General features: G+C 43.1%; 1 protein-coding gene across 3 annotated transcripts; it reads left to right on the top strand.

Moving 5' to 3' along the window:
* The first annotated feature begins 452 nt into the window (after nt 1–452).
* COX7A2L (cytochrome c oxidase subunit 7A2 like) lies at nt 453–20853 on the top strand. 3 transcript variants are annotated; one of them, XM_055242963.2, is made up of 3 exons: nt 453–542; nt 18038–18169; nt 19992–20853. In XM_055242963.2, the coding sequence occupies exons 1-3, from the start codon at nt 480–482 to the stop codon at nt 20130–20132; spliced, it is 336 nt and encodes a 111-aa protein (XP_055098938.1). In that variant the 5' UTR covers nt 453–479; the 3' UTR covers nt 20133–20853. The 3 variants fall into 3 exon arrangements, with proteins under 3 accessions (XP_055098938.1, XP_055098936.1, XP_055098939.1); XM_055242961.2 differs by lacking the exon at nt 453–542 and adding an exon at nt 7706–8170; XM_055242964.2 differs by lacking the exon at nt 453–542 and adding an exon at nt 8016–8170 and having other exon boundaries at nt 19996–20853.
* The last annotated feature ends 300 nt before the right edge of the window (nt 20854–21153 follow it).

Below are 21153 nucleotides of genomic sequence, written 5' to 3' on the forward strand. Positions count from 1 at the left end.
TCCTGTTGGGGGTAAAGCCTGAAAAACACTATGTACAGGCAGTCTCATTAGCCTACTGAAAAGCGATAATACTCCACTGTTTGTGGAAGAATCCTTTGCAATTAAAGCAAGCAGAGGACAAATTATTAGGGAGCTAAGTTATTAGATCTGTTCCATGGAACTTTTTTTCTTTTTTTTTAAAACGAAGCTCATTTTCCTGAGAGAAAATTTAATGCACTCTCTCCCTCTTTTAAAGCCACCTGATGCCACCATGTTCTGCCTGTAGCAGCAAGCTGATGCCCAAAACAGGAGGACATCATGGTGATAGGCCACAGAGAACATGGCTGGGGCATGTGCCAGGCAGGACAATGCAGGGAAGCCAAAAACAGTGGGAGAAAACACAATAAAGTGAGACCTACCCAGACGGTAAACACAGCAGCAGAGCTAGCACACACTTCCCTTCTGGGAGCGGTGGGGAAAGCAGCCAGGGAGGTTGGGAGATGGATGGAAACTGCTGGGGATGCGGGAAGCCTGGGGCACTAACTGGAGTTGTTATTGACTTGGTAAGTCTAAGAGCTACCATTTACTGGGTGCTTGCTATGTGCCAAGGTTGGGGTCTACTGGAGAAGAGGATTGATAAGATTTGGCAAAATCCTACTCCATCCAGTCTGCCCAGTTGCTACAGCTACTAGTAATAACAGTAACTGCTGCAGTTTAATGAGTGCTTACTATGTCCTAGGCATTCACATGAATAAACTCAATCCTCACAAAGTAGATATTATTCCCATTTTATAGATAAAGAAACTGAGGCTCAGTGAAGTGAAGAATCTTGTGGCAGATACATAAGCCACTAATTAAATACTGCTCATAATTAGCATCACAAGAACTTTCAATTCACTGGGTTAACAAGGTCCTCACTGCACAATGGTGGAAAAAGGAAAGTGATTTTTGTGATTAGGGAACAGTTGTTATGAGCTTTTTAAACAATACACACTGTTCATATTCAACTGTTACCTGTGTTATTCATATTACTAAATCATTTATTTTGACTGAATAAATGGAATTGCTTTAGAGAGACACTTAATGTAACCCATTCTTTAAATTCACAGAGATTTTTGTAATGCTCTCAATATTTCTTTTTAGTGGGTGTGGGAGAGCTGGGGACAGGAAGGAAGGTAGGGTGTTAAAAGGCAAACATAGAAAAGATTCTTCATAAAAAAAAGAAAACACGTCTAGAAATGATTGCTCCATAAACAAAACATGAGTGCACACAGCAATTTCATGTTCTTGTTCCACCCACTCGGTTGTTCTTAGTGATTCAAGAACAGAACTGCCTGGGCAGATTTACAGGGTCTGCGTTCCTGACATCTGTGCCGAAACAAGGCTATGTGTGTTACAGAGTGCTTGCTTCTTCCCAGGGGGAGAAAACACAAACACCTTGATTTTTTACCTTTGCCATGGTTTAAATTAAAATAGATGTGGTTATTCTCCAATATGCATCTGTGGGCTGTTAGGGTATAGGAGTGGTGCCAGGGAAGAGGACATGGTAGCCTTGTAGTTTGGGGGTGGAAGAGATGTGAGGATCATACAGTGAAACGCCAGCAATCCTGTCTGCATTGGGCTCTCACTGCTGTCAGAAAGCTGAGCTTCAGCATAAGTCTTTTGCTGGAAACCTCTGGGTTGTTTGGAATTGCTTTTCAGCAAATTTCTCCCCTAGCTCAGAGTGCCAGTCGGTGGTCAGTGGAGGGCACAGCCATGCTAAGGGCAGGCGTGTGGCTGGAAGTTCCAGGCCCAGGGCCAGTGCCCCTTGACTTGGGCTTTCCAAGTTTCTCAGTTGTGCTTTTGGGAATGTCATACCCTCTCCAGTTCCCTTTCTTTTAAGGAGGAGATTTGCCTTCCATTAGATACTTTTCACTGATTGATAACTTCCTCCTAGCTTTTTTTTTTCTTTATAGGTTTTGTTTCCTAGACTACAGACCTGTCCATTTCTCGGAAGAATACCCCAGCCCTCCTCCCCAAGTTAGCCATTTTGGAATCACTTGGCAGGCTGTGCCTAGGCACTAGTGGACACACGCTGGTACCTTTGCTACCTGGTAATACGTGGCTAATCCTCTGATTTAGAATATCATTTTACCTCTGAGACTCAGAATGGGGAAGTAACTTATTCAAGGTAACTGAGCTTGTCAGTAGGAAGATCTGGGATCCAGACCCAGGTTAGTCAGGTACAGCCTATGTACTCGTCACCCTTTTCAGAAGGTAGATCTTAGGGCCATGACTTTCAGTTTCTATGGAGCAGAAACTAATGAAATGCCAAATCTCCGCCATCTGAGAATCTAAGGAGAAAGGGGAAGCAAGTAAAATTATGTATTTGGCATTTGGAAGTGATCTGATTTTTAAATTTAATGCCAATGCTAAAAGGTTGGCTGGTATTTTAGTGGGATACCCAACTCCTCTCTTTGGTCTTCAAGCTTTACACAGATTCCTTATCTTTGATGGCTGTTTTCATACCAGGATCCACCTAACAGCTCTAGTCTGACCATCCCACAGCCTTAACTAATAGTTACTACTTCTGGGGAAAGGAGACTGAAGAGGGAAGAGCAAGAGAGAGAGAAAGGGAAGGGGGCTGGGGAAATGGAGAGATTTGTAGATTACAATTTTTATTATAACCAGCTAACTTTATACAAACATAAACTAGACTCAAAACTCTAATGCTTTATGTCATGCTAAATTAATTTTTGGGCTATATCAGTGACTGGAGATCCAGTTTTACTACTTTTACAAAATGTATTTCCTATATAGACTTCCAGGTATTTACATATTTTCTTTAAGCTTTTTCAGTACATACCGTCTCATTTAATCCTTGCAATCACCCTGTTAAACTGAAAATTTTATCTTGTGACTAAGAGAGGTTAAGGAACTAGCCAAAGGTCATAAATCTAGTGCAGGGCTGGAATCTGGACATCCTGACCTTCAATGGCTAGCAGAGCACCCTATGTTTTTGTTTTTTTGAGACAGGTTCTCATTCTGTCACCCAGGCTGCAGTGCAATGGCAAGATCTTGGCTCACTGCAGCCTCAACCTCCTGGGCTCAGGTGATCCTCCCACCTTAGCCTTCCAAGTAGCTGAGACTACAGGTGTGCAATCACGCCCGACTAATTTTTGTTTTTTTTCTTAGAGACAGGTTTTCACCATGTTGCCCAGGCTGGTCTCGAACTGCTGGACTCAAGTGATCTGCTGGTCTTAGCCTCTGAAAGTGCTGGGATTACAGGTGTGAGCCACCACACCCAGCCCGCCCCTTGTTTTGATACTGAATAGATTCAGGTAGCTTTTCTATAGACAAAAAGTTCTACTACCTCAAAAGAAAATGATCCATTGACATTAGCCTCCTTAAGACCCAGGTGTATGGTTCTTAATCTTTTCCACTTGATCACTAATTTCCACAGCTGTCTGGGCACTGATGTAAGTAACTACCCAGAGTGGTTGCTCATTTCTCCCAGCAATGTGTGGAGGTGATGTGTTTGTTCTTATTCATTTGTTCATTCATTCATTCTTTTCTCCAACAGCCCTAGGAGGAAGAACCACTATAGTGTTAACTGCAATGGGCAGAATGGCCCTTGAGTCACCCTTCCTGTGGCCTAACACTTGGACACTGTCACTTAAGAGGCCCCTCACATCTACGCAGGGGGTGATTAAAGAACATTCTAAATTACCTGGTAATTTGGGGGTGTAAGTACATGAAAGCATTTTTAAAATTCTAATTTGTATGTTTTTGGTGGACTTTGTGTAATTTCTTTCTTTTTTTTTTTTTTTTCGGGACGGAGTTTTGTTCTTGTCGCCCAGGCTGGAGCACAGTGGCATGATCTGGGCTCACTGCAACCTCTGCCTCTTGGGTTCAAGCAATTCTCCTGACTCAGCCTCGCCTGTAGCTGGGATTACAGACACATGCCACCACACCCAGCTAATTTTTGTATTTGTAGTAGAGATGGGGTTTCACCATGTTTGTAAGGCTGGTCTCGAACTCCTGATGTCAGGTGATCCACCTGCCTTGGCCTCCCAAAGTGCTGGGATTACAGGTGTGAGCCGCCGTGCCCAGCCGACTTTGTATTTCTGTGTGTGTATGTGGGCTTACAGAACTCATGTATGCTCACTGTGAAATATTTCAACACTGCAGATGTATGTGAGGTAGAGAGTGGGAATCCTCAATGATGAGAAACCACCACCCGTCCCCCAAACTGGAGGCCACTGCTAATCCTTTCATTCTATGCATAAGACAACACTGTGTGTACTGTAATTTTACAGATGATGTCAATGTAAAATGGCATGAATCTGGTTCTGGATCTCAACTTTTTTCTATGCATAATTAAGTGTATTTAAAATGATTTAAAATAAATTATGAGTCATACCTCAGCCTTTCTTAACCAGTGAGATGAAATGTGATGTGTCAAAATTGAGTTAAATCCATGTTCTCTGTGGATGTGCTTTTGACTTGCACATAAGGAAAAGCAGGCAGGCAAAAGTGAGGCAGTTTCACACACCGTATTGACATTCAACAACGAGAAGGTCAGAGTAGGGAGTTGATGTCAATATGTTCATCCCGTACCGCAATAAAGCTGTCCCGGCAACTGCAATCCCAGCTGCCATTTCCCCTCTTTTGGGTAAGAAATGAGCCATTCAGACCCTCAGCTCTTTAGCTATGAAAACACCATGCTTTAAGAAAGATTTGGTTTTCAATATCAATATAATCTAGGTTTCAGGCTTGGAAGATAAAATTTCCACACGACATAGGGCTTTATTTGACAAAAACAGTAAGAGATGACAGCTGAGATTTCTGCCACATGAAAATTACTGAATAATTGCATGGCAGGTGTCATCATTCTGAATATCATAAAGTGAGCTTAGCACTCCATTTTGCTTTCCAGTATTTTACTGGGGATGCTTTTCTTGGGGTTATCACTAGCAGTTTTAAATGTTGGAAAAATGTAAAAAGAGAGAGTAGACATAAACAACAATGGAAAAGGTAATACTTCGCTGTAACATTGCACTATGTATGTTCCATTTTCCCTCAGGGAAACTGCCCTAGAATGGGCAAAATCCTTCAGAAATGGGAGCCCACAATGACCTCAACTCCTACAGGCCTGCATGTTTTTTAACTCTGCCAGACCCACTGTCAATTTTTTAAAAGTCAACTTGGAAAAAAATGAGAGAATTAAAAAAATTAACAGCTATTTCACAGTTTGTTCCTATCTCTACTCGGTATTACCCAATTTAAATTTTAAGTTGGTTTTCCATCCATTCCCCAAGCGCTTTCACAGAGCAGCCTGCCAGAGGCCATTAGCACACACCCCTCACAAATGGAGAAGCAGCGGCATTCAGATTCACCAGGAGCTGGACTGGCATTTGCACTCACTCAGTTCACTTGGTGATTGGCAAGCTTCTCTGTACTCTGAGTCGTGGTCACTTCCCTTCAGAACAGAATGTGGGGAACAACCTGAAGGGATTGTGATAAAAAAAGATTGTCTTTGATGTTGGGTGGGATATGCAAATACGAATGAGAATAGGGTGCCTTAGTACTGTCAGAGTGTGCTGTGTTTTATTTGGGAAATGAGACAAAATCTTCCCATGATCAGCCATTCCATGTGACATCCCAACCCACACTCTGCTACTGACATTTTATCTCCCACTGAACAGCCTGGCTGTTGTAACATTTTCAGGATTCTTAATTTATGTCTTGCAGGATCTAAAATCAGATGGCAGGAACTTTAAGAAAATAACCAGTGTTGACAGCACCTTATAAAAGAAGCTGGTACACCTTAGTGCTGCTAAAAGTTAGACAATATTCTTTAGTTTCTTCTTCCAAAATACGTCCAGAAGTCAGTGGGATGGAGACAGTAGCTGTCGGAAATCATTTAATTTCTCTTTTCAATCTAAACTCTACGAAAGGCTTTTCTTTCACTCAGTATTTGCTAGCGCCTGGGACTCAAGAAGGCTAATGTCAATGGATCATTTTCTTTTGAGGTAGTCGAACTTTTTGTCTGTAGAAAAATCTTCCTGAATCTATTCAGTATCAAAACATGGGGTCGGCCTGGCACGGTGGCTCATGCCTGTAATCCCAGCACTTTGGGAGTCTGAGTTCGGCAGATCACTTAAGCCCAGGAGTTTGAGACCAGCCTGGGAAACATGGTGAAACCCCGTCTCTACTAAAAATACAAAAAATTAGCCAGGCATGGTGGCGCGCATCTGTGGTTCCAGCTACCCGGGAGAGTGAGGTAGGAGAATCACCTGAGCCTGGGAAGTCAAGGCTGCAATGAGCCGAGATCACACCACTGTACTCCAGCCTGGGTGACAGAGTGAGACCCTGTTTCAAAAAGAATAAAAAAAAAAAAAAAAAGGAAATCACTAGTCCCAAACCACTTATCCTTGGAGAAATATGGACATAAACCCAAATTGCATGTTCTTTCCATTGTATCACAATGTCTCTTTGTAAAAGTGGCAACTTTGGGCTGGCTTACATGAATCCGCTGAAACCTTTACAACGTATTGGCGGTGCTGAATACTTGGGGCTCTTGAACTTAGGCCTGCAACCAGGATGCTGGTGTACACCCTCACCCTGGAGTGCTCAGCCTTGATCCTCCGCTTTTCAGAATGGCTTCATATCTATTTATTTGTAACATAGTGCTTAACAGTAGGAAGTCTTGAGCCAAATGCCTAGCTCTGCCACTTATCCCTGACCTGAGCAAGTTACTCAGCTTCTCCAGGCGTCATTTTCCTGTATTTCAAAATGGGGATGATAATAGCACTTACCTTATAGGATTGTTGTGAAGATTAAATGAATTTAGGAAAATGCTATATATAGGTTAGTATCATCCATCAATTTGCAACATGATTTCATAAGTGAATCTAGAATATGCTTGTGTAAACCTATGGTTAGATGATGAAGCTAAGAAAAGCCTGAGTCCATCCCTGGAGAGTAAGAAACTAGTATACTCCTTTTACACAGTACCTTGCACACATCACAGGCTTAACAGACATATTTAAATTGAACTGAAGCGAATACTACCAGAACTGAAAGTGGTAGTTCCAGATCTTTCAGGCTCAAAGTCCAGATTTTACAAGTGTTTCTGATCACCCTTCCCCTACCTCATTTATCGCAAAGAGCAGAGGCCACGAAAAGGATGAATAACCAATGACCTTAAAACTCAGGTGAGAGTAAAAACCAGTTCTGAGAAACTGTGTGACATTTACATCCTGGTACCTGAGCTTTAGATCACTCTGCATGTATATTTCCTCTGCACAAAGCCCAGGAGGCTACTTTTATATTATTGGGGCAAATCTCCCAACAGCCCTCAGTACTAAACAGCCTTCAGCAGGTGCTTCCAAATTTTCTTATTTGCTTCAACTCCCAGGTTGCCAGGGGAAGCTTTGCCGACAAGTCTATACTCCTGGGCAGACTGAGCAACAGCAGGTGGTTGCTTCTGGATAAGAGGTGCTTTAGGTCGCAAGGAAATAAATGAGAGTATGATCAATTATAGTTCGGTAAAGGAAGAGACGCCTTCACCCCTACGACCAGACGGTGGCTCCGCTGCACAGACTCTCTCGGATGGTGGAATTCCCACCCGGCCTCGGTGTAGCCCCGCCCCTACCCAGACACGCCCACCAATCACCGCCCTCTCCCCCTAGGCCCCGCCTAGAGCCGGCCCCTCCTAGAGCCGGCCTCGCCTAGAGCCGGCCCCTCCTAGAGCATGCCCCACCTGACTCCGACACTGCCGGGCTTAGTCCGCGGGGCTTAGTCCGCGGGGCGCTTGCGCATTTCTTGAGTTGTCGTGGCACTGCCCAAATCTGAATGAGGGAAAGAGGGAACTTCATGTTTCCTAAAGACTCCGCCACAGCGGCTTTTCGTGCTCTCTTAGAGCTGGTTTTGCCTTTCGTGGTCCTGAGAACCCTGGCCTTTGGTTCCCCAATGCGGCTTAAGTGTGCAGGTTTTAAGTTAGGCGATCTTCGGGCAGCCCTAGTCCCAGCACCGGGTCCTTGCGCTGAGTTTTGGGACCACGGCCGGGGAGGCGGGGTCCTTCTCTGGGGCGGTCGCGTTGGCAGCGGATGCGGGAAGCCGGACTCTGGGCGTCATGTACTACAAATTTAGTGGCTTCACGCAGAAGTTGGCAGGAGCATGGGCTTCGGAGGCCTATAGCCCGCAGGTACGAGTGGTGCCTAGCCAGCTCGGACATGAGAAGTGGCGGCCCTAGCCTCGGCGACAGGCAGTCGCGGCGTTGGAGCCAGGGGAGGCTTCTGCCCGCGGTCGAGTTCGTTTCTGTTCTCCTTGCACCTCCCGGGGCCTGTCCACACCAGCGTACGGTGGTCACTGAGGTTTCTCTTTGTGTACCTCCTCACCTGGCGGGGCTGGCCTGGCGTGGAAGTTTGGTCTGGCACACTGCAGGGGTCAAGGTGACCCCCGGGGTCACTTGTCTAAAAGGGATGGTTTGTGGGTGTCCCCATTGTGACCCTAGTCAGAGGTTCGGCCTTCTCCCTCTCTTTGAAGACATCTGGCTTTCGGCCTCTCTGTCGTTTCTTTGTCATCTGCCACAGCCCCATAGGCAGCCTCACTTGAGCTCGTGATTGGAGTGCGCGGGGATAAAGGCTTTTAGAGAAACCATGGTGCAGGGGGTTGGGGGGCTGTGATCTGTATTGGGAGATTTAGCAGGTTACTTAACAGGTCCAGGGAGGGAAGTTGCATGCAGCGAGGTTACACTTTCCCGATTGTAAAATATTTGACAGATGCTCGTTGTTTGGGTTGTCTGAAAAGTATTCCATTTCACGCAGATTCTACCAATTGGAGTTTGAGTCTGCAGCATGTGTTGGGGGTAAACATGAGGGATTTTAGAGCCCCAGACGTGCCTTTTCAAATCATGGCGTTTTCCGCTTCAATTGTGTGACCTTGGCCGAGTTAATTTATTGTGAGCTCAGTTTCATCCAGGGCGGCGTTAGTACACATTAAATGAGGTGTGTCAAGTGACTAGCGGTTTGGGCAGGTTGTTGGTTCTGGGTAAGTGTTAACTGTTCACCAGAAGCTGTCTGAGAAAGTATATTCCCTCCTAATCCTCTAGAGAAGTGTGGGAAGTGTCGGTGAGATACGCAGTTAGACTGCAGTAGTGAGGGGCCCAGATGAGGTGTAAAGGATACTCCATTACTGTTGCTTCATTATCCTTTTTCTGTGGGACACTGCCACTTGCCCAAGAGGCAGATGTTTAAGAAAGATTTCAGGCCTGGTACCGTGGCTCACGCCTGTAAATCACAGCACTTTGGGAGGCCGAGGCGTCAGGGTCGCTTGAGCCCAGGAGTTTGAGATCAGCCTGGGGCAACATAGTGAGACCCTGTCTCTAAAAACAAAAACAGATGATTCTAATCTCAGATAAGAAGGGCAAGTTTTTTTGTTTTTTTGTTTGTTTGTTTTTTTGCGGGGGTTAGTGGGGGAGTTGCGGTGGGAACGGGAAGGAAGAGTTTAGGGTTTATAAATGTTGAGCTTGTGATATGTCATGCTTGGTAGCAGCTAGATTTTTGAATATGGAGTTTAATAAACTTGGGTGTCTTCAGTCCATAGGTGGTAATTTGTAGGGAAGAAAGGTTGGATCATAGAGTATAGAAACATGAAGGGAGGGTGGACAAGGAGAATGTGTTTAAAGAATAGTCCGGGTGAGAAGGGAAACCAGTGTGGTGTCACTGAAACCAAATTGGTAATGACTTGTAAGGAAGGAATAGTCAGCAGTGTTGCACTTCTTTTACAGATTATGTGAGAAAATGGCCATTTCTATCATCTGCTTCTATGAAATGTATTCTCCAGTGTATGGATCTTAAATGTTACAGTTTGCTGAGTTTGGACAAACCCATGCACTGTATAACCACACCTCCTTCAATATGCAAGATGTTACATCATCCCAGGAAGTTCCCTTGTACCCTCTGTCAATCCCTGCCACCTTCCTATTCTGACTTTTATCATCATGAATAGATAGTTTTGCCTTTTTTTGAACTTCATGTAAGTGGAACCAGCTCTGACCCAGGCTGGAGTGCAATGGCACAGTCATAGTTCACTGTAGACTTTTACTCCTGAGCTCAAGTAATCGTCCTGCTTTTGCCTCTGAAAATGCTGGGATTACAGATGTGAGCCACCGTGTCTGGCTGCTCAAAAAATATTTTTGAGGTTAGTCCGTGTTGTACGTATCAGTAGTTAATTCCTTTTATCCTCTTACTCTTCTGTAGGATTTCATTTTATAAATATGTCACAGTTCATTCTGTTGGTGGTAGTAGATGTTCTTTTATTTATTTTTTTAAAATATTTTTTGAGACAGGCTCTTGCTGTGTTGCACAGTCTGATCTCGAACTCTCGGGCTCAGGTAGTCCTCTCACCTCAGCCCCCTGAGTGGCTGGGGTGACATATGGGTACCACCACACCTGCCTTATGTTCTTTTAATATATCTTTAGCATAATCTAGGTTTTGTTGCTTAGTAAGAAAAAAGTAAATTTTTTGACTAAAAACTGGCATATTGTAATAAAATGAGCACTCAGCAGAGATTACCTTGAGATGAGTTTGATATAGATAGGGCTTTCGGATTTCTAGTACCTGTCCTCTTGAACCGTGTTTCTCGAGAATTTGAACTTCTTAGTTACTTAAAGATTTCTTAAACTATGTTGAAACTATGTGTAGGCTTTATATGAATTGTAAATTTCTGAGTGATTGTGACAGGTGCCCTCCCAACTAGGTGCTCTGACTTTGGTAATTAGGAGTACTTCAGCTTTTTCCTTTCCTGAAAACATGTGATGAAGATGTTTGTAACTTGTAGTAAGTAAAGTGAATAATTTACCATGCATTAAATAACAATATGGAAAAGGTGGTTCTGTAACAATCGCACAGGTAGAGATTTGTAAGTCAGCTTGACAGCAAGCAGTTGGTGAGATGGCATTTTCCATTGGTTGAAAAACATCCTTCTCTGAATTGCGGCAAAAATAAATTGAGGCCAATAAGCACATGAACATGTTTAACATCTTTAGTTATTAGAGAAGAGCAAATCACAACCACAATGAGGTACCATTTAATATCCACCAGAATGCCTAGAATGGAAAAGACAGACGATAACAAGTATTGCTGAGGATGTAGAGAAACGAAACCTGTTACATTTGTGGTGGAAATGGTAAAATGACGCAGCCATTTTGGAAAACAGTTTGGCAGTTTGTTAAAAAGGAAACGTAATTTTACTGTGTGATTTAGGAATTCCTCTCCCAGTTAAGATGGCAGAATGGTATTCTAGGTAAAGGGAACTGTGAGAGTGAAGGAAGGGAGGGGGTCTGGAGGAGAAGCATTGAGTAGGTAAGTTTGACTGTGGAGGATGGAGGTAAATCATGAAGGGCCTAGGATGTAAGGACTTAATTTTGTGAGGCACGAGTAGGAAGTTGCAGAGCAACTTGATGCAGAGTTGTGGTAGTTTGTCCTTTCAGATGAGACAGATGTTGGGGATGAGGAGGGAGGGCTTCAGCATGATTGGTGAATTGGTGCTTTTCACAGTGACAGGGAGTTCCTGAATGGGCTTATGAGTGAATTTTGGACATGATGAGTGTGAGGTGTCAGAAGGACATGGAGGTAGGTGGTGATGTCTAGCTTACTGTTAGAAATAAATAGAGGTCAGGTGCGGTGGCTCAGAAGTAAATAGAGGTCAGGTGCGGTGGTTCAGAACTAAATAGGGGTCAGGTGCGGTGGCTCAGAAATAAATAGAGGTCAGGTGCGGTGGCTCAGAACTAAATAGAGGTCAGGTGCGGTGGCTCACACTGGTAATCCCAGTGTTTTGGGAGGCCGGGGCAGGAGAATTGCTTGAGGCCAGGAGTTTGAGACCAGCCTGGGCAGCAAAGTGAGACCCGATCTCTACAAAAAAAAAAAAAAAAATAAGAAAAATTAGCTGGGTATGGTGACACATACTTGTAGTCCTAGCTACTCAGGAGGCTGAGGCGGGAGGATCACTTGAGCCCAGGAGTTTGAGGCTGCAGTGAGCTGTGATCAATGCATTGCACTCCAACGTGGGTGACAGTGTGAGATCCTGTCTATAAACAAAACAAAACACATAGCCAAATGAACTGAGTCATTGCAGATTGAAACTGGTTTCCAGTCCTAAATCACAGTGAAAAGGTTCATATATTTCTATCATTTAAAAATTAAAATTATGGGGAGTAATCCTCTTTTCTCTCCACCCTCTTCCCCAAAACTAAGAGGTAGAAGAAAAGGAAAATGTTACAACCAACTTTTAGAGGGAAAATCATATTTACTTTTCTCTTTAAAAATTTGGAGCAATTGAAATAAACTAGGAAGAACTCAATTACTAAACGTGGTTAAGGTTGAATGGCTCGTAATTAATTTTGGAGGTGGGGCTTATTTAAGCAGCTAAGAGATTCAGTATTAAAAAGTAAAGTATGTGATTTTTCTTGATCTGTGGTCCACTTACTTTTAATTTTATTTTGAGACAGGGTCCCTGTCGCCCAGGCTGGAGTACAGTGGCATGATCACGGCTCACTACAGCCTTGACCACCTGGGCTCAAGTCATCTTCTCACCTCAGCCTTCTAAGTAGCTGGGACCACAAGTGTGCACCACTGTACCTGGCTAATTTTTTGATATTTTGTAGAAACAAGGTCTCACTACGTTGCCCAGGCTGATCCTGGAACTCCTCAGTCAAGTGATTCTCCCACCTCAGCCTCCCAAAGCGGTGGGACCACAGGCATGAGCCATCACGCCCAGCCTGTCCACTTTTTATAAGAACAGCTTTCAGTTGTTTTCTTATTGCTGTGGGAATTGTGGATGCCCTGCCATCAAATGCCAATTTATCAGACTTTGTTTCTGAGATACTCAAACCTACATTGTGGTGTAGCTATAGCCTTCTTTAGTTTATTTGAACATTCTGCCTATATTTACTGAATGCACTTTCTCTGCCAGTTGCTTTCCTAAGTCTTGGAATACAGGAGCAGTGAACAAGATGTGCCAAAATCCTGTGCTCATGGAGCTTCCATTGTAGTGGGGGGAGACACAGTAAGCAAAGTAAAACATAGTATGTTAGGTGGTGATAAGTGCTGTGGAGAAAAATAGAGCGTAAGTTGTTATTAGGGCAAGGGGGAGGACATGCAGTTTTTAAAAGGGTGGTCAGAAAGATATCTCTGAGAAGGTGACTCAAGGGGTTGGGTAAAGACCTGAAGAAGGTGAGGGTATAAGCCGCGTGGACACCTGGAGAAGAGCATCCTAGGCAGAGGGAACATGGCTGTGCCTGGGAGGTTTCAGGAGCTAGATCAGTGGGGCTGGGGAGGAGGAGGGGAATGATAGAAGTAGGGCTAGGCTGGGGCACTGTGGCTTGTGCTTGTAATCCCAGCTCTTTGGGTGGCTGAGGCTGGAGGATCTGCTTGAGCTAAGGAGTTTGAGACCAGCCAACATAGAGGAACCTTGTCTCTACAAAAAAAAAAATTTTTTTTTTTTTGATACGGAGTTTCGCTTTTGTTGCCCAGCTTGGAGTGCAATGGTGCAAACTTAGCTCACCGCAACCTCTGCCCCCCGGGTTCAAGCGATTCTCCTGGCTCAGCCTCCTGAGTAGCTGGGATTACAGGCATGCGCCACCACACCCAGCTAATTTTGTATTTTTAGTAGAGACAGGGTTTCTCCGTGTTGGTAGGCTGATCTTGAACTCCCAACCTCAGGTGATCCCCCTGCCTTAGCCTCCCAAAGTGCTGGGATTATAGGCATGAGCCACCGGGCTTGGCCTACAAACAATTTTTTAAAAAATTAGCTGGATGTGGTGGTGCATGCCCGTCATCTCAGCTACTCAGGAGGCTGAGGTGGGTGGGTTCCTTAAGCCCAGGAGGTTGAGGCTACAGTGAGCTGTGATTCTACCACTGCACTCCAGCCTGGATGACAGAGCAATACGCTGTCTCAAAAAATAAAATAAAAAATAAGAGGGGCTAAGAAAGGGATGCACTTTGTAGAGCTCTGAAAGTCATTGTGAGAACCTTGGGGGTCGCTCAGTGAGATAGGCGGCCTTTTGGAGGGTTTGAGCTGACTAGTGACATCCTGGGTTTTAATGAAATCATTGGTTGCTGTATTAAGAGTAGACTTTAGGGCAGCAAACAAGAGTGGAAGCCAAGAGACCAGTTGGGAAGCTGTTGTAGAAATCCAGGGGCTTAGACTCGAGTGTGAATTGGTGGAGGTAGGTGAGAAGTGTTCAGATTCTGAATATATTTTGAAGGTAGACCCAAAAGGATTTGCAGTGTATGAGGGAGAGGTGTCAAGAATATTTCCAAGGTTTTGGCTGGGCGTGGAGGCTCACACCTGTAATCCCAGCACTTTGGGAGGCCAGGGTGGGCAGATCACCTGAGGTCAGGAGTTGAAGACAAGCCTGACCAGTATAGTGAAACCCTGTCTCTACTAAAATTATAAAAATTAGCTGGGTGTGGTTGTGCACGCCTGTAGTCTCAGCTACATGGGAGGCTGAGGCAGGAGAATCGCTTGAACCTGGGAGGCGGAGGTTGCAGTGAGCCAAGATTGTGCCACTGCACTCCAGCCTGGGGGGATAGAGTGAGACTTCGTCTCAAAAAAAAAAAAAAAAAAAAGAATATTTCCAAGGTTTTGGCCTCAGTGCCTGGAAGTTTGGCACTGTCATTGTTGTGATGAGGAGGGACATGTAGTTTGAGACTGACAGTTCTTGCAGTCTTGGAGTAGGCAGAGGTGAAAAGATTTATGCCGAACCCTCTCCTGTAGATAAAGCTTCCTGGTCATTTCCACTCTTGAGAAGCCTAGTGCTAGTGATCCAGCTGTCTTGAAACATTAGGAATGTTGACTACCTTTTCCTGTGGGACCAAAACAGCCGACTTACTGATAGTATGGTGTAATAAAAACGTGAGTTTGAGTCCCATCTTCCTTATGGGATCTCTGAGCATTGTTTTAATCAGCTGTTACATGGGCTGATAATAACTCATTTATAGGGTTGTTCTGAAGATTAAATTCAACAGAGTGAGACCCTGCCTCAAAAAAAAAGAATAAATTTGGTAGTTACAAAGACTGTGGAAACCTGAAAAACTTATTATAAACAAAAGCAGAATGAGGCTGGGCTTGGTGACTCACACCTGTAATCCCAGCACTTTGAAGGCTGAGGTGGGAGGATCACTGGAGCCTAGGAGTTCAAGACCAGCCTGGGCAACATAGCCAGACCCTGTCTACAAAAAAATTAAAAATTTAGCCAGGTGTGGTGACATTTTCCTATAGTCCCAGATACTCTGGTGTCTGAGGCAGGAGGATCGCTTGAGCTTGGGAAGTAGAGGCTGCAGTGAGCCAGGATCATGCCACTGCACTCCAGCCTGGGTGACAAAGCAAGAGCCTGGCTCAAAAAGGAAAAAATCCAGAATGGGCCGGGTGTGGTGGCTCACGCCTGTAATCCCAGCACTTTGGGAGGCCAAAGTTGGTGGATCACCTGAGGTCAGGAGTTTGAGACCAGCCTGGCCAACATGGCGAAACCCAGTCTCTACGAAAAACGCTGAGTAGCTGGGCGTGGTGGCGCACACCTGTAGTCCCAGCTACTCAGGAGACTGAGACAGGAGAATGGCTTGAACCTGAGAGGCGGAGGTTGCAGTAAGCCGAGATTGTGCCAGTGCACTCCAGCCAGGGCAACAGAGCAAGATTCCGTCTCAAAAAAAAAAAAAAAAAAAAAGCAGAATGTAGGATTTTACACTGTGGCTGTTATTAAACCTGAATAAACATTGGAGGAAGATTTACAATTTATAACAATTAATGGGATAAGATAATGAGATTATAGGTAACTTCAATTCTATAAACTTTTACAATATTATAAAGGGAAATACGGAATTTAAAATTAAGATGGTTGATATTCCTGTTTTCAGATGATACTGTTCAAAAACTTTGCTGTAGTTTTGAATCACTGAATGCTTGGACAAACAAATACAATCCCTTCAAAAATACTCTCACATTAGTCCTGTTGAAACATTAATTTGCTTTCAAGCCATTTTTGGAGATCCTTGGTAGAAAGAGTTTTTACATTTTTGCATTCAAGAAGAAATGGTCATTTCAAGGAGAAAATATGGTGAGCCCACATATATGATATAAAGGAGGGTCTAACATTCTCCATCCAGTTCAAACCATGATCCTTTTTGATCTTGATAGTAGAGCCTCTGTTTGCCTCTCTGACTCCTCTGAGTCTCTGTTTTGAGTGTGTTGTATTTCTAAATATAGGCCAACATCTTACTGACCAAACTTTCTCTTTAAGTGGGCTGTTGTTTTTAAGCAATAGTTCATGGGAGGGTGGGGTGTGAGTTGTGGAATACTTAAAAACCAGGGCTCTGGACTTGAGAAAGGCCTGAGTTTGAAAACTTGACTTGCTTTTCACTATTTGATCCAAGGCAAGTTATTCTCTCTCCAGTGTTTTCCTCTGAAAAATGGGAATAGTAATATCTTCATAGGGTTGCTGTCAGAATTAAGTGAGGTAATGCATGTGAAATGTTTAACGTGATACTGACACTTCACAAGGGTTAAATAGATATTAGCTGCTGTTGGTTTATAACATTAATATCCATGGTGGCTGAGACTGTGGCGATGTTATTCATTGTGTATTTCTAGTGTAGAGTAAGTGATCAGTAATAAATGTTGAATGAATGAATACATTAAACAGGCCATGGTTCATTCCCATTTACTGTACTGTGTCAGAAAAAATAGAAGCCAAGTTTACTTTAATGCTTTTTTTATTGACCTGTTCATCTAGTGCTTGCCTAGTGGGAGTGGCATTGAGGTTTTCAATATCTAATCTTTAGAATATGCCCTGTCAATTATAGGTAAATTAGATTTCTTTGAGACAAGAATCAGTGGACTGATGACTGTATTTGGGCAAGAGGTTCCCTTCTTTGTCTGTAAAAGGAAAAGGCTGGGTTTGAATTCTGCTTTCTGACTTTAAATTTTTATTTTTCTTAGTTAGAATTTAATATAAAAGGATGATTTTTATTGGCTTATAACTCTTAGCTCCTTATTTTAATTTATGGGTTATTTTGGATTACTATATATTTTGTCACTGTAGGTTTACTCCTTTCAGATAAAAAACCAGAGCTCCCCCCCACCTTTTTTTAAAGACTCTTTATTGAGATATAATTTGCATAGCATACAATTTGCCCATTTAAAGGGTACAATTTAGGGGTTTTTAGTTTATTCACAGATATATGCAACTACCACCACAGTTAATTTTAGAGTGTTTTTTTATCACCTCAAATGGATACGTATGTACCTTTTAACTGTTACCTCCCTAGCCCCCAAGCCCCCACCTGAAGCAACCATTAACCTATCTACTCTCTCTGCGGTTCCCTCTTCTAGACTTTCCTATGAATGGCATCATACAGTATGTGGTCTTTGGAACTAGTTTCTTTGACTCAGCATAATGTTTTAGAGGCTTATCCATGTCGTAGCATGTGTCAGTTCTTCTTCCCCCTTCACCTTGCTTAAATTTTTACTATGTGTTTTCAATTTATGCATTTATTTACGCTTAAAAATTCATTTCAAAAAATTTTTTGTTTTGGTTTTGTTTTCTGGTCCTGGAAGGCAAGTACTGTTTGTTTGTTTAGTTTTGTTTTAAACCAGTAAGGGTGTTCCACATTGAATATTTCTTTATTGTGTGTCTGGAAAAGTTTCTGAGGTCTGCTCTGGGGTTAGACATTCCATGTTACTAGATTAGCTCATTAGGAAGAAAAAAAGGGCAGACAGATCCCTCATGAAAGCTAATGACAAGTTCATAACAGATTATAAATGTTTTACTGGTTGCTAAGAAGATAGACACACCAGGTATTTCTGGAAGCTCAGATTGGGCCTTTGTTGTCGTCCCCCCGACCCTCACCTGCCCCCTGCAATCGTAATGGCAAGGGGTTCTTGACAGGGTTTGCTCTGGGAAAGTTGGAGAGACTTTCTTTCTGTCTTGTGGTTGAATGGCTGCCTCCACTATTCCCAGAAAGCCTCCTCAGACATACTTTCAACTTGCCATTTTCCTTTTTTTCTCTACAGGGATTAAAGCCTGTGGTTTCCACAGAAGCACCACCTATCATATTTGCCACACCAACTAAACTGACCTCCGATTCCACAGTGTATGATTATGCTGGGAAAAACAAAGTTCCAGAACTACAAAAGTTTTTCCAGGTGAGGGAAGATACTCTACAACAGAGAAGCCTGTGAAATAAATAGGCTTAAAAAATCCCTTATGAAACTAAATCTTAATCTAGTTTACCACCCAACCTCCTTTTTCTTTAGTAGTCTCTTGATTTTAGTTTGAGCCATAAACGAATAGAACTTTATATAGGTAGATACTGATAAAAGAGGGGAGGGTGGTTAATTTCCTCATTAGTATTTAAGGGTATGAGGGTTTTGAAATGGCATGAATAGCTCTTGATCATTTATTGCATGGAAGAAGCAATAGCCTGTATAACTGAATAGCCTGTATAACTGAATGACCCAATATATATATTTGACTTTGTGACACATGTAGTGACTTGGCAGTGAGTTTTTTTTTAATTGTTTTTTGCTTGCTTGATATTAAAATTCACTGAGTTATTGCTGAAAGTAGAGGAGGTGCTTATGGGTTTGCAGATCAACAGAGAATCCAGAATTGGAATTGAAAATGTTTTTAAAGTGAATCTACCTGCATATTATTGAGAAGTTAGTGACCTGACCAAATCCTAGGTGCCATGGGAGTGGCAGTGCTTGCTACTGCTGTTGCTGTAAGGTAGCTTCTCCCTCCTCAAAAGTAGTCCGGATCCAGACCCATCTTGAGGATAGAGCACTTTTGTTTTGATCAGTTTTATCTCTTTTTATCTGATAAGGTTTGAGAGAGCATTTAGAATCTCAGGGTGCAGTGGGGAGGGATTTTGGACACTGCAAAATATGAGTTAAACAGGCCAGGTGTGGTGGCTCCCTTCTGCAGCCCCAATACTTTGGGATGCCAAGGTAGGAGGAATGCTTGATCAGCTTGGGCGGCATAACGAGACCCTGCCTCTACAAAAAAACTTAGCTGAGTGTGTAGGCACGCATCTGTAACCCCAGCTACTTCAGAGGCCGAGGTGGGAGGATCACTTTAGCCCAGGATTTTGAGGCTGCAGTGAGCTATGATTGAGCCACTGCATTCCAGCCTGGGTAACAGAGACCCAGTCTCTAAAATGATGATGATGATTTAAATATCTCATGGAATTTGATTACTGAATGGGTTTAACAGTGTGATGGAAAGAAGGCAGTCGAATACCAAATGGACTTGAACCTATTAATTGACATGATGTACTCTGACCCCATCCACTTATGATCAGAAGCTAAACTAAATAGAGAACGTTTCTTGTGCCAGCACCTCTTTTTATCTTTTTTAAGACAGAGCCCTACTCTGTCACCTAGGCTGGAGTGTAGTGGCACACTCATGGCCCACTGCATCCTTGACCTCTTGGGCTCAAGCGATCCTCCCACCTCAGCTTCCCTAATAGCTGGGACTACAGGTGCATACCACCACACCTGGCTAATTTTAGTTATTCTGTAGAACCAGGGTTTTGCCATGTTGCCCAGGCTGGTCTTGAACTCCTGGGCTCAAGCCATCTGCCTGCCTCGGCCTCCCAAAGTGCTGGGATTACAGGTGAGCCACGGCACCCAGCCTCTCCTGCCTGCACTTCTTTTAGCTACTGATTACCTTTGCCTTTTAAAAAATGCACCAATGCTCCAGTTAAGCAATATGTGATAAATGTCTTAGACATTTGGAATCTTTTGCATGCATGCTCCCTGAGGCAGCATTTTGGAAAATAACTTTGGGCTTACAAGCTTTAGCTACATTTATAGGAACATCTACTAGCATTCCATGAATTAGGGCTTTTCCCACTGTCATGTGTTGATGAATTACTTACAGAGTAGACAAATTTTTTTTTTTTTTTAATAAAATTGTAAAATATTTTTCTTCTCAACCATGCCCTTGTTAATTCTTGCTTTCAAGAAAGCTGATGGTGTGCCCGTCTACCTGAAACGAGGCCTGCCTGACCAAATGCTTTACCGGACCACCATGGCGCTGACTGTGGGAGGGACCATCTACTGCCTGATCGCCCTCTACATGGCTTCGCAGCCCAAAAACAAATGAGTTAGGCTGCAGAGGACTGGTTTGTTTTTTGGCATAAACCCTTTGAATTTCCTTTTTCATTGTTAAATTAAAAATTTTTTTTTACTTGGATGGCTTAACATTTTTGCAAGAAAAGTAGGAAGAGATGAAGATGATGTTTTGGTTTGTTTGTGAAATGCATATGGCTTGTCAGAGCTCACTCGACAGTTAAAGCCATTGTTTAAAGAAATGGTGCTTTGCTCTGTGTTTGTGCTCCTGATTTCCCTGGAGGTTCTGGATGAAGGCTGAACACAGGCTTGTTAATGTCAGTCTGTGTTGAGGACCTCAGGGACTTGAGGTTGCATTTTTGAGCATGGGATGCAGAAGCCTTTCTGGATTTGGATGTGGCTATGGAAAGAACACAGAAGCCAAGGTCATGTGCATGAAATGAGGAGTTTGAGTTAGTCACCTTGGGGATTTCTTCCATTTTGCAGTAAAATGTTAAATTAATGTAGCCTGCCTCTATTCGTTGGGCAGTTAATTTCAAAGGGTTATTTGCCTCATCTCCTATCTTTAGTGAAATCTTATGTGTAATTGTGTGTATTTATTCCACCATGGGAACAGAGAACACCTGTTTAGTGTTGCACTTTGGTGTCTGTTTTGTTAATGCAGCTGTGCCACAAATTCTCCTTTATCTTTTAAAAATGTTATAGCTTTAAATTATGACTTATTTTGACTGTGGAATAAATACATGAATGAAAAATGTGAAGTTCTTTGAATGACCTTTCAGAGTAATTTCAGAACACCAGCAGCATCTTAAACCTGAGTCTAATTTCTTTCTTGTTAATTAGGCACCAGATAATCTTTATAAAATGGTTCCTAAAAGTCTAGTAATAGGAGTCTTAATGGCATATTGATGATTACCATATGGTTTTTTATAAAAACCTGCCTGCCCCTTAGTGAAATGTGCTTGTAACTCACAGTTCATTTAGACACTAATTTCCTTTGCTGTCATGATTGGTAGACTTCACTTACCCTATATTAATTTTGAAAAAAGGTGGAA

This window comes from Symphalangus syndactylus, chromosome 14, assembly GCF_028878055.3.
Source record: "Symphalangus syndactylus isolate Jambi chromosome 14, NHGRI_mSymSyn1-v2.1_pri, whole genome shotgun sequence".
Taxonomy (NCBI): domain Eukaryota; kingdom Metazoa; phylum Chordata; class Mammalia; order Primates; family Hylobatidae; genus Symphalangus; species Symphalangus syndactylus.

What these genes read in the sequence shown, in the direction of transcription:
- COX7A2L (XM_055242961.2), top strand. Translation starts at nt 8,099, where the DNA reads ATGTACTACAAATTTAGTGGCTTCACGCAGAAGTTGGCAGGAGCATGG. An exon ending in CGGAGGCCTATAGCCCGCAG is followed by an intron (nt 8,171 to 18,037) that starts GTACGAGTGGTG and finishes TTTTCTCTACAG; the next exon opens with GGATTAAAGCCTGTGGTTTC. An exon ending in AACTACAAAAGTTTTTCCAG is followed by an intron (nt 18,170 to 19,991) that starts GTGAGGGAAGAT and finishes CTTGCTTTCAAG; the next exon opens with AAAGCTGATGGTGTGCCCGT.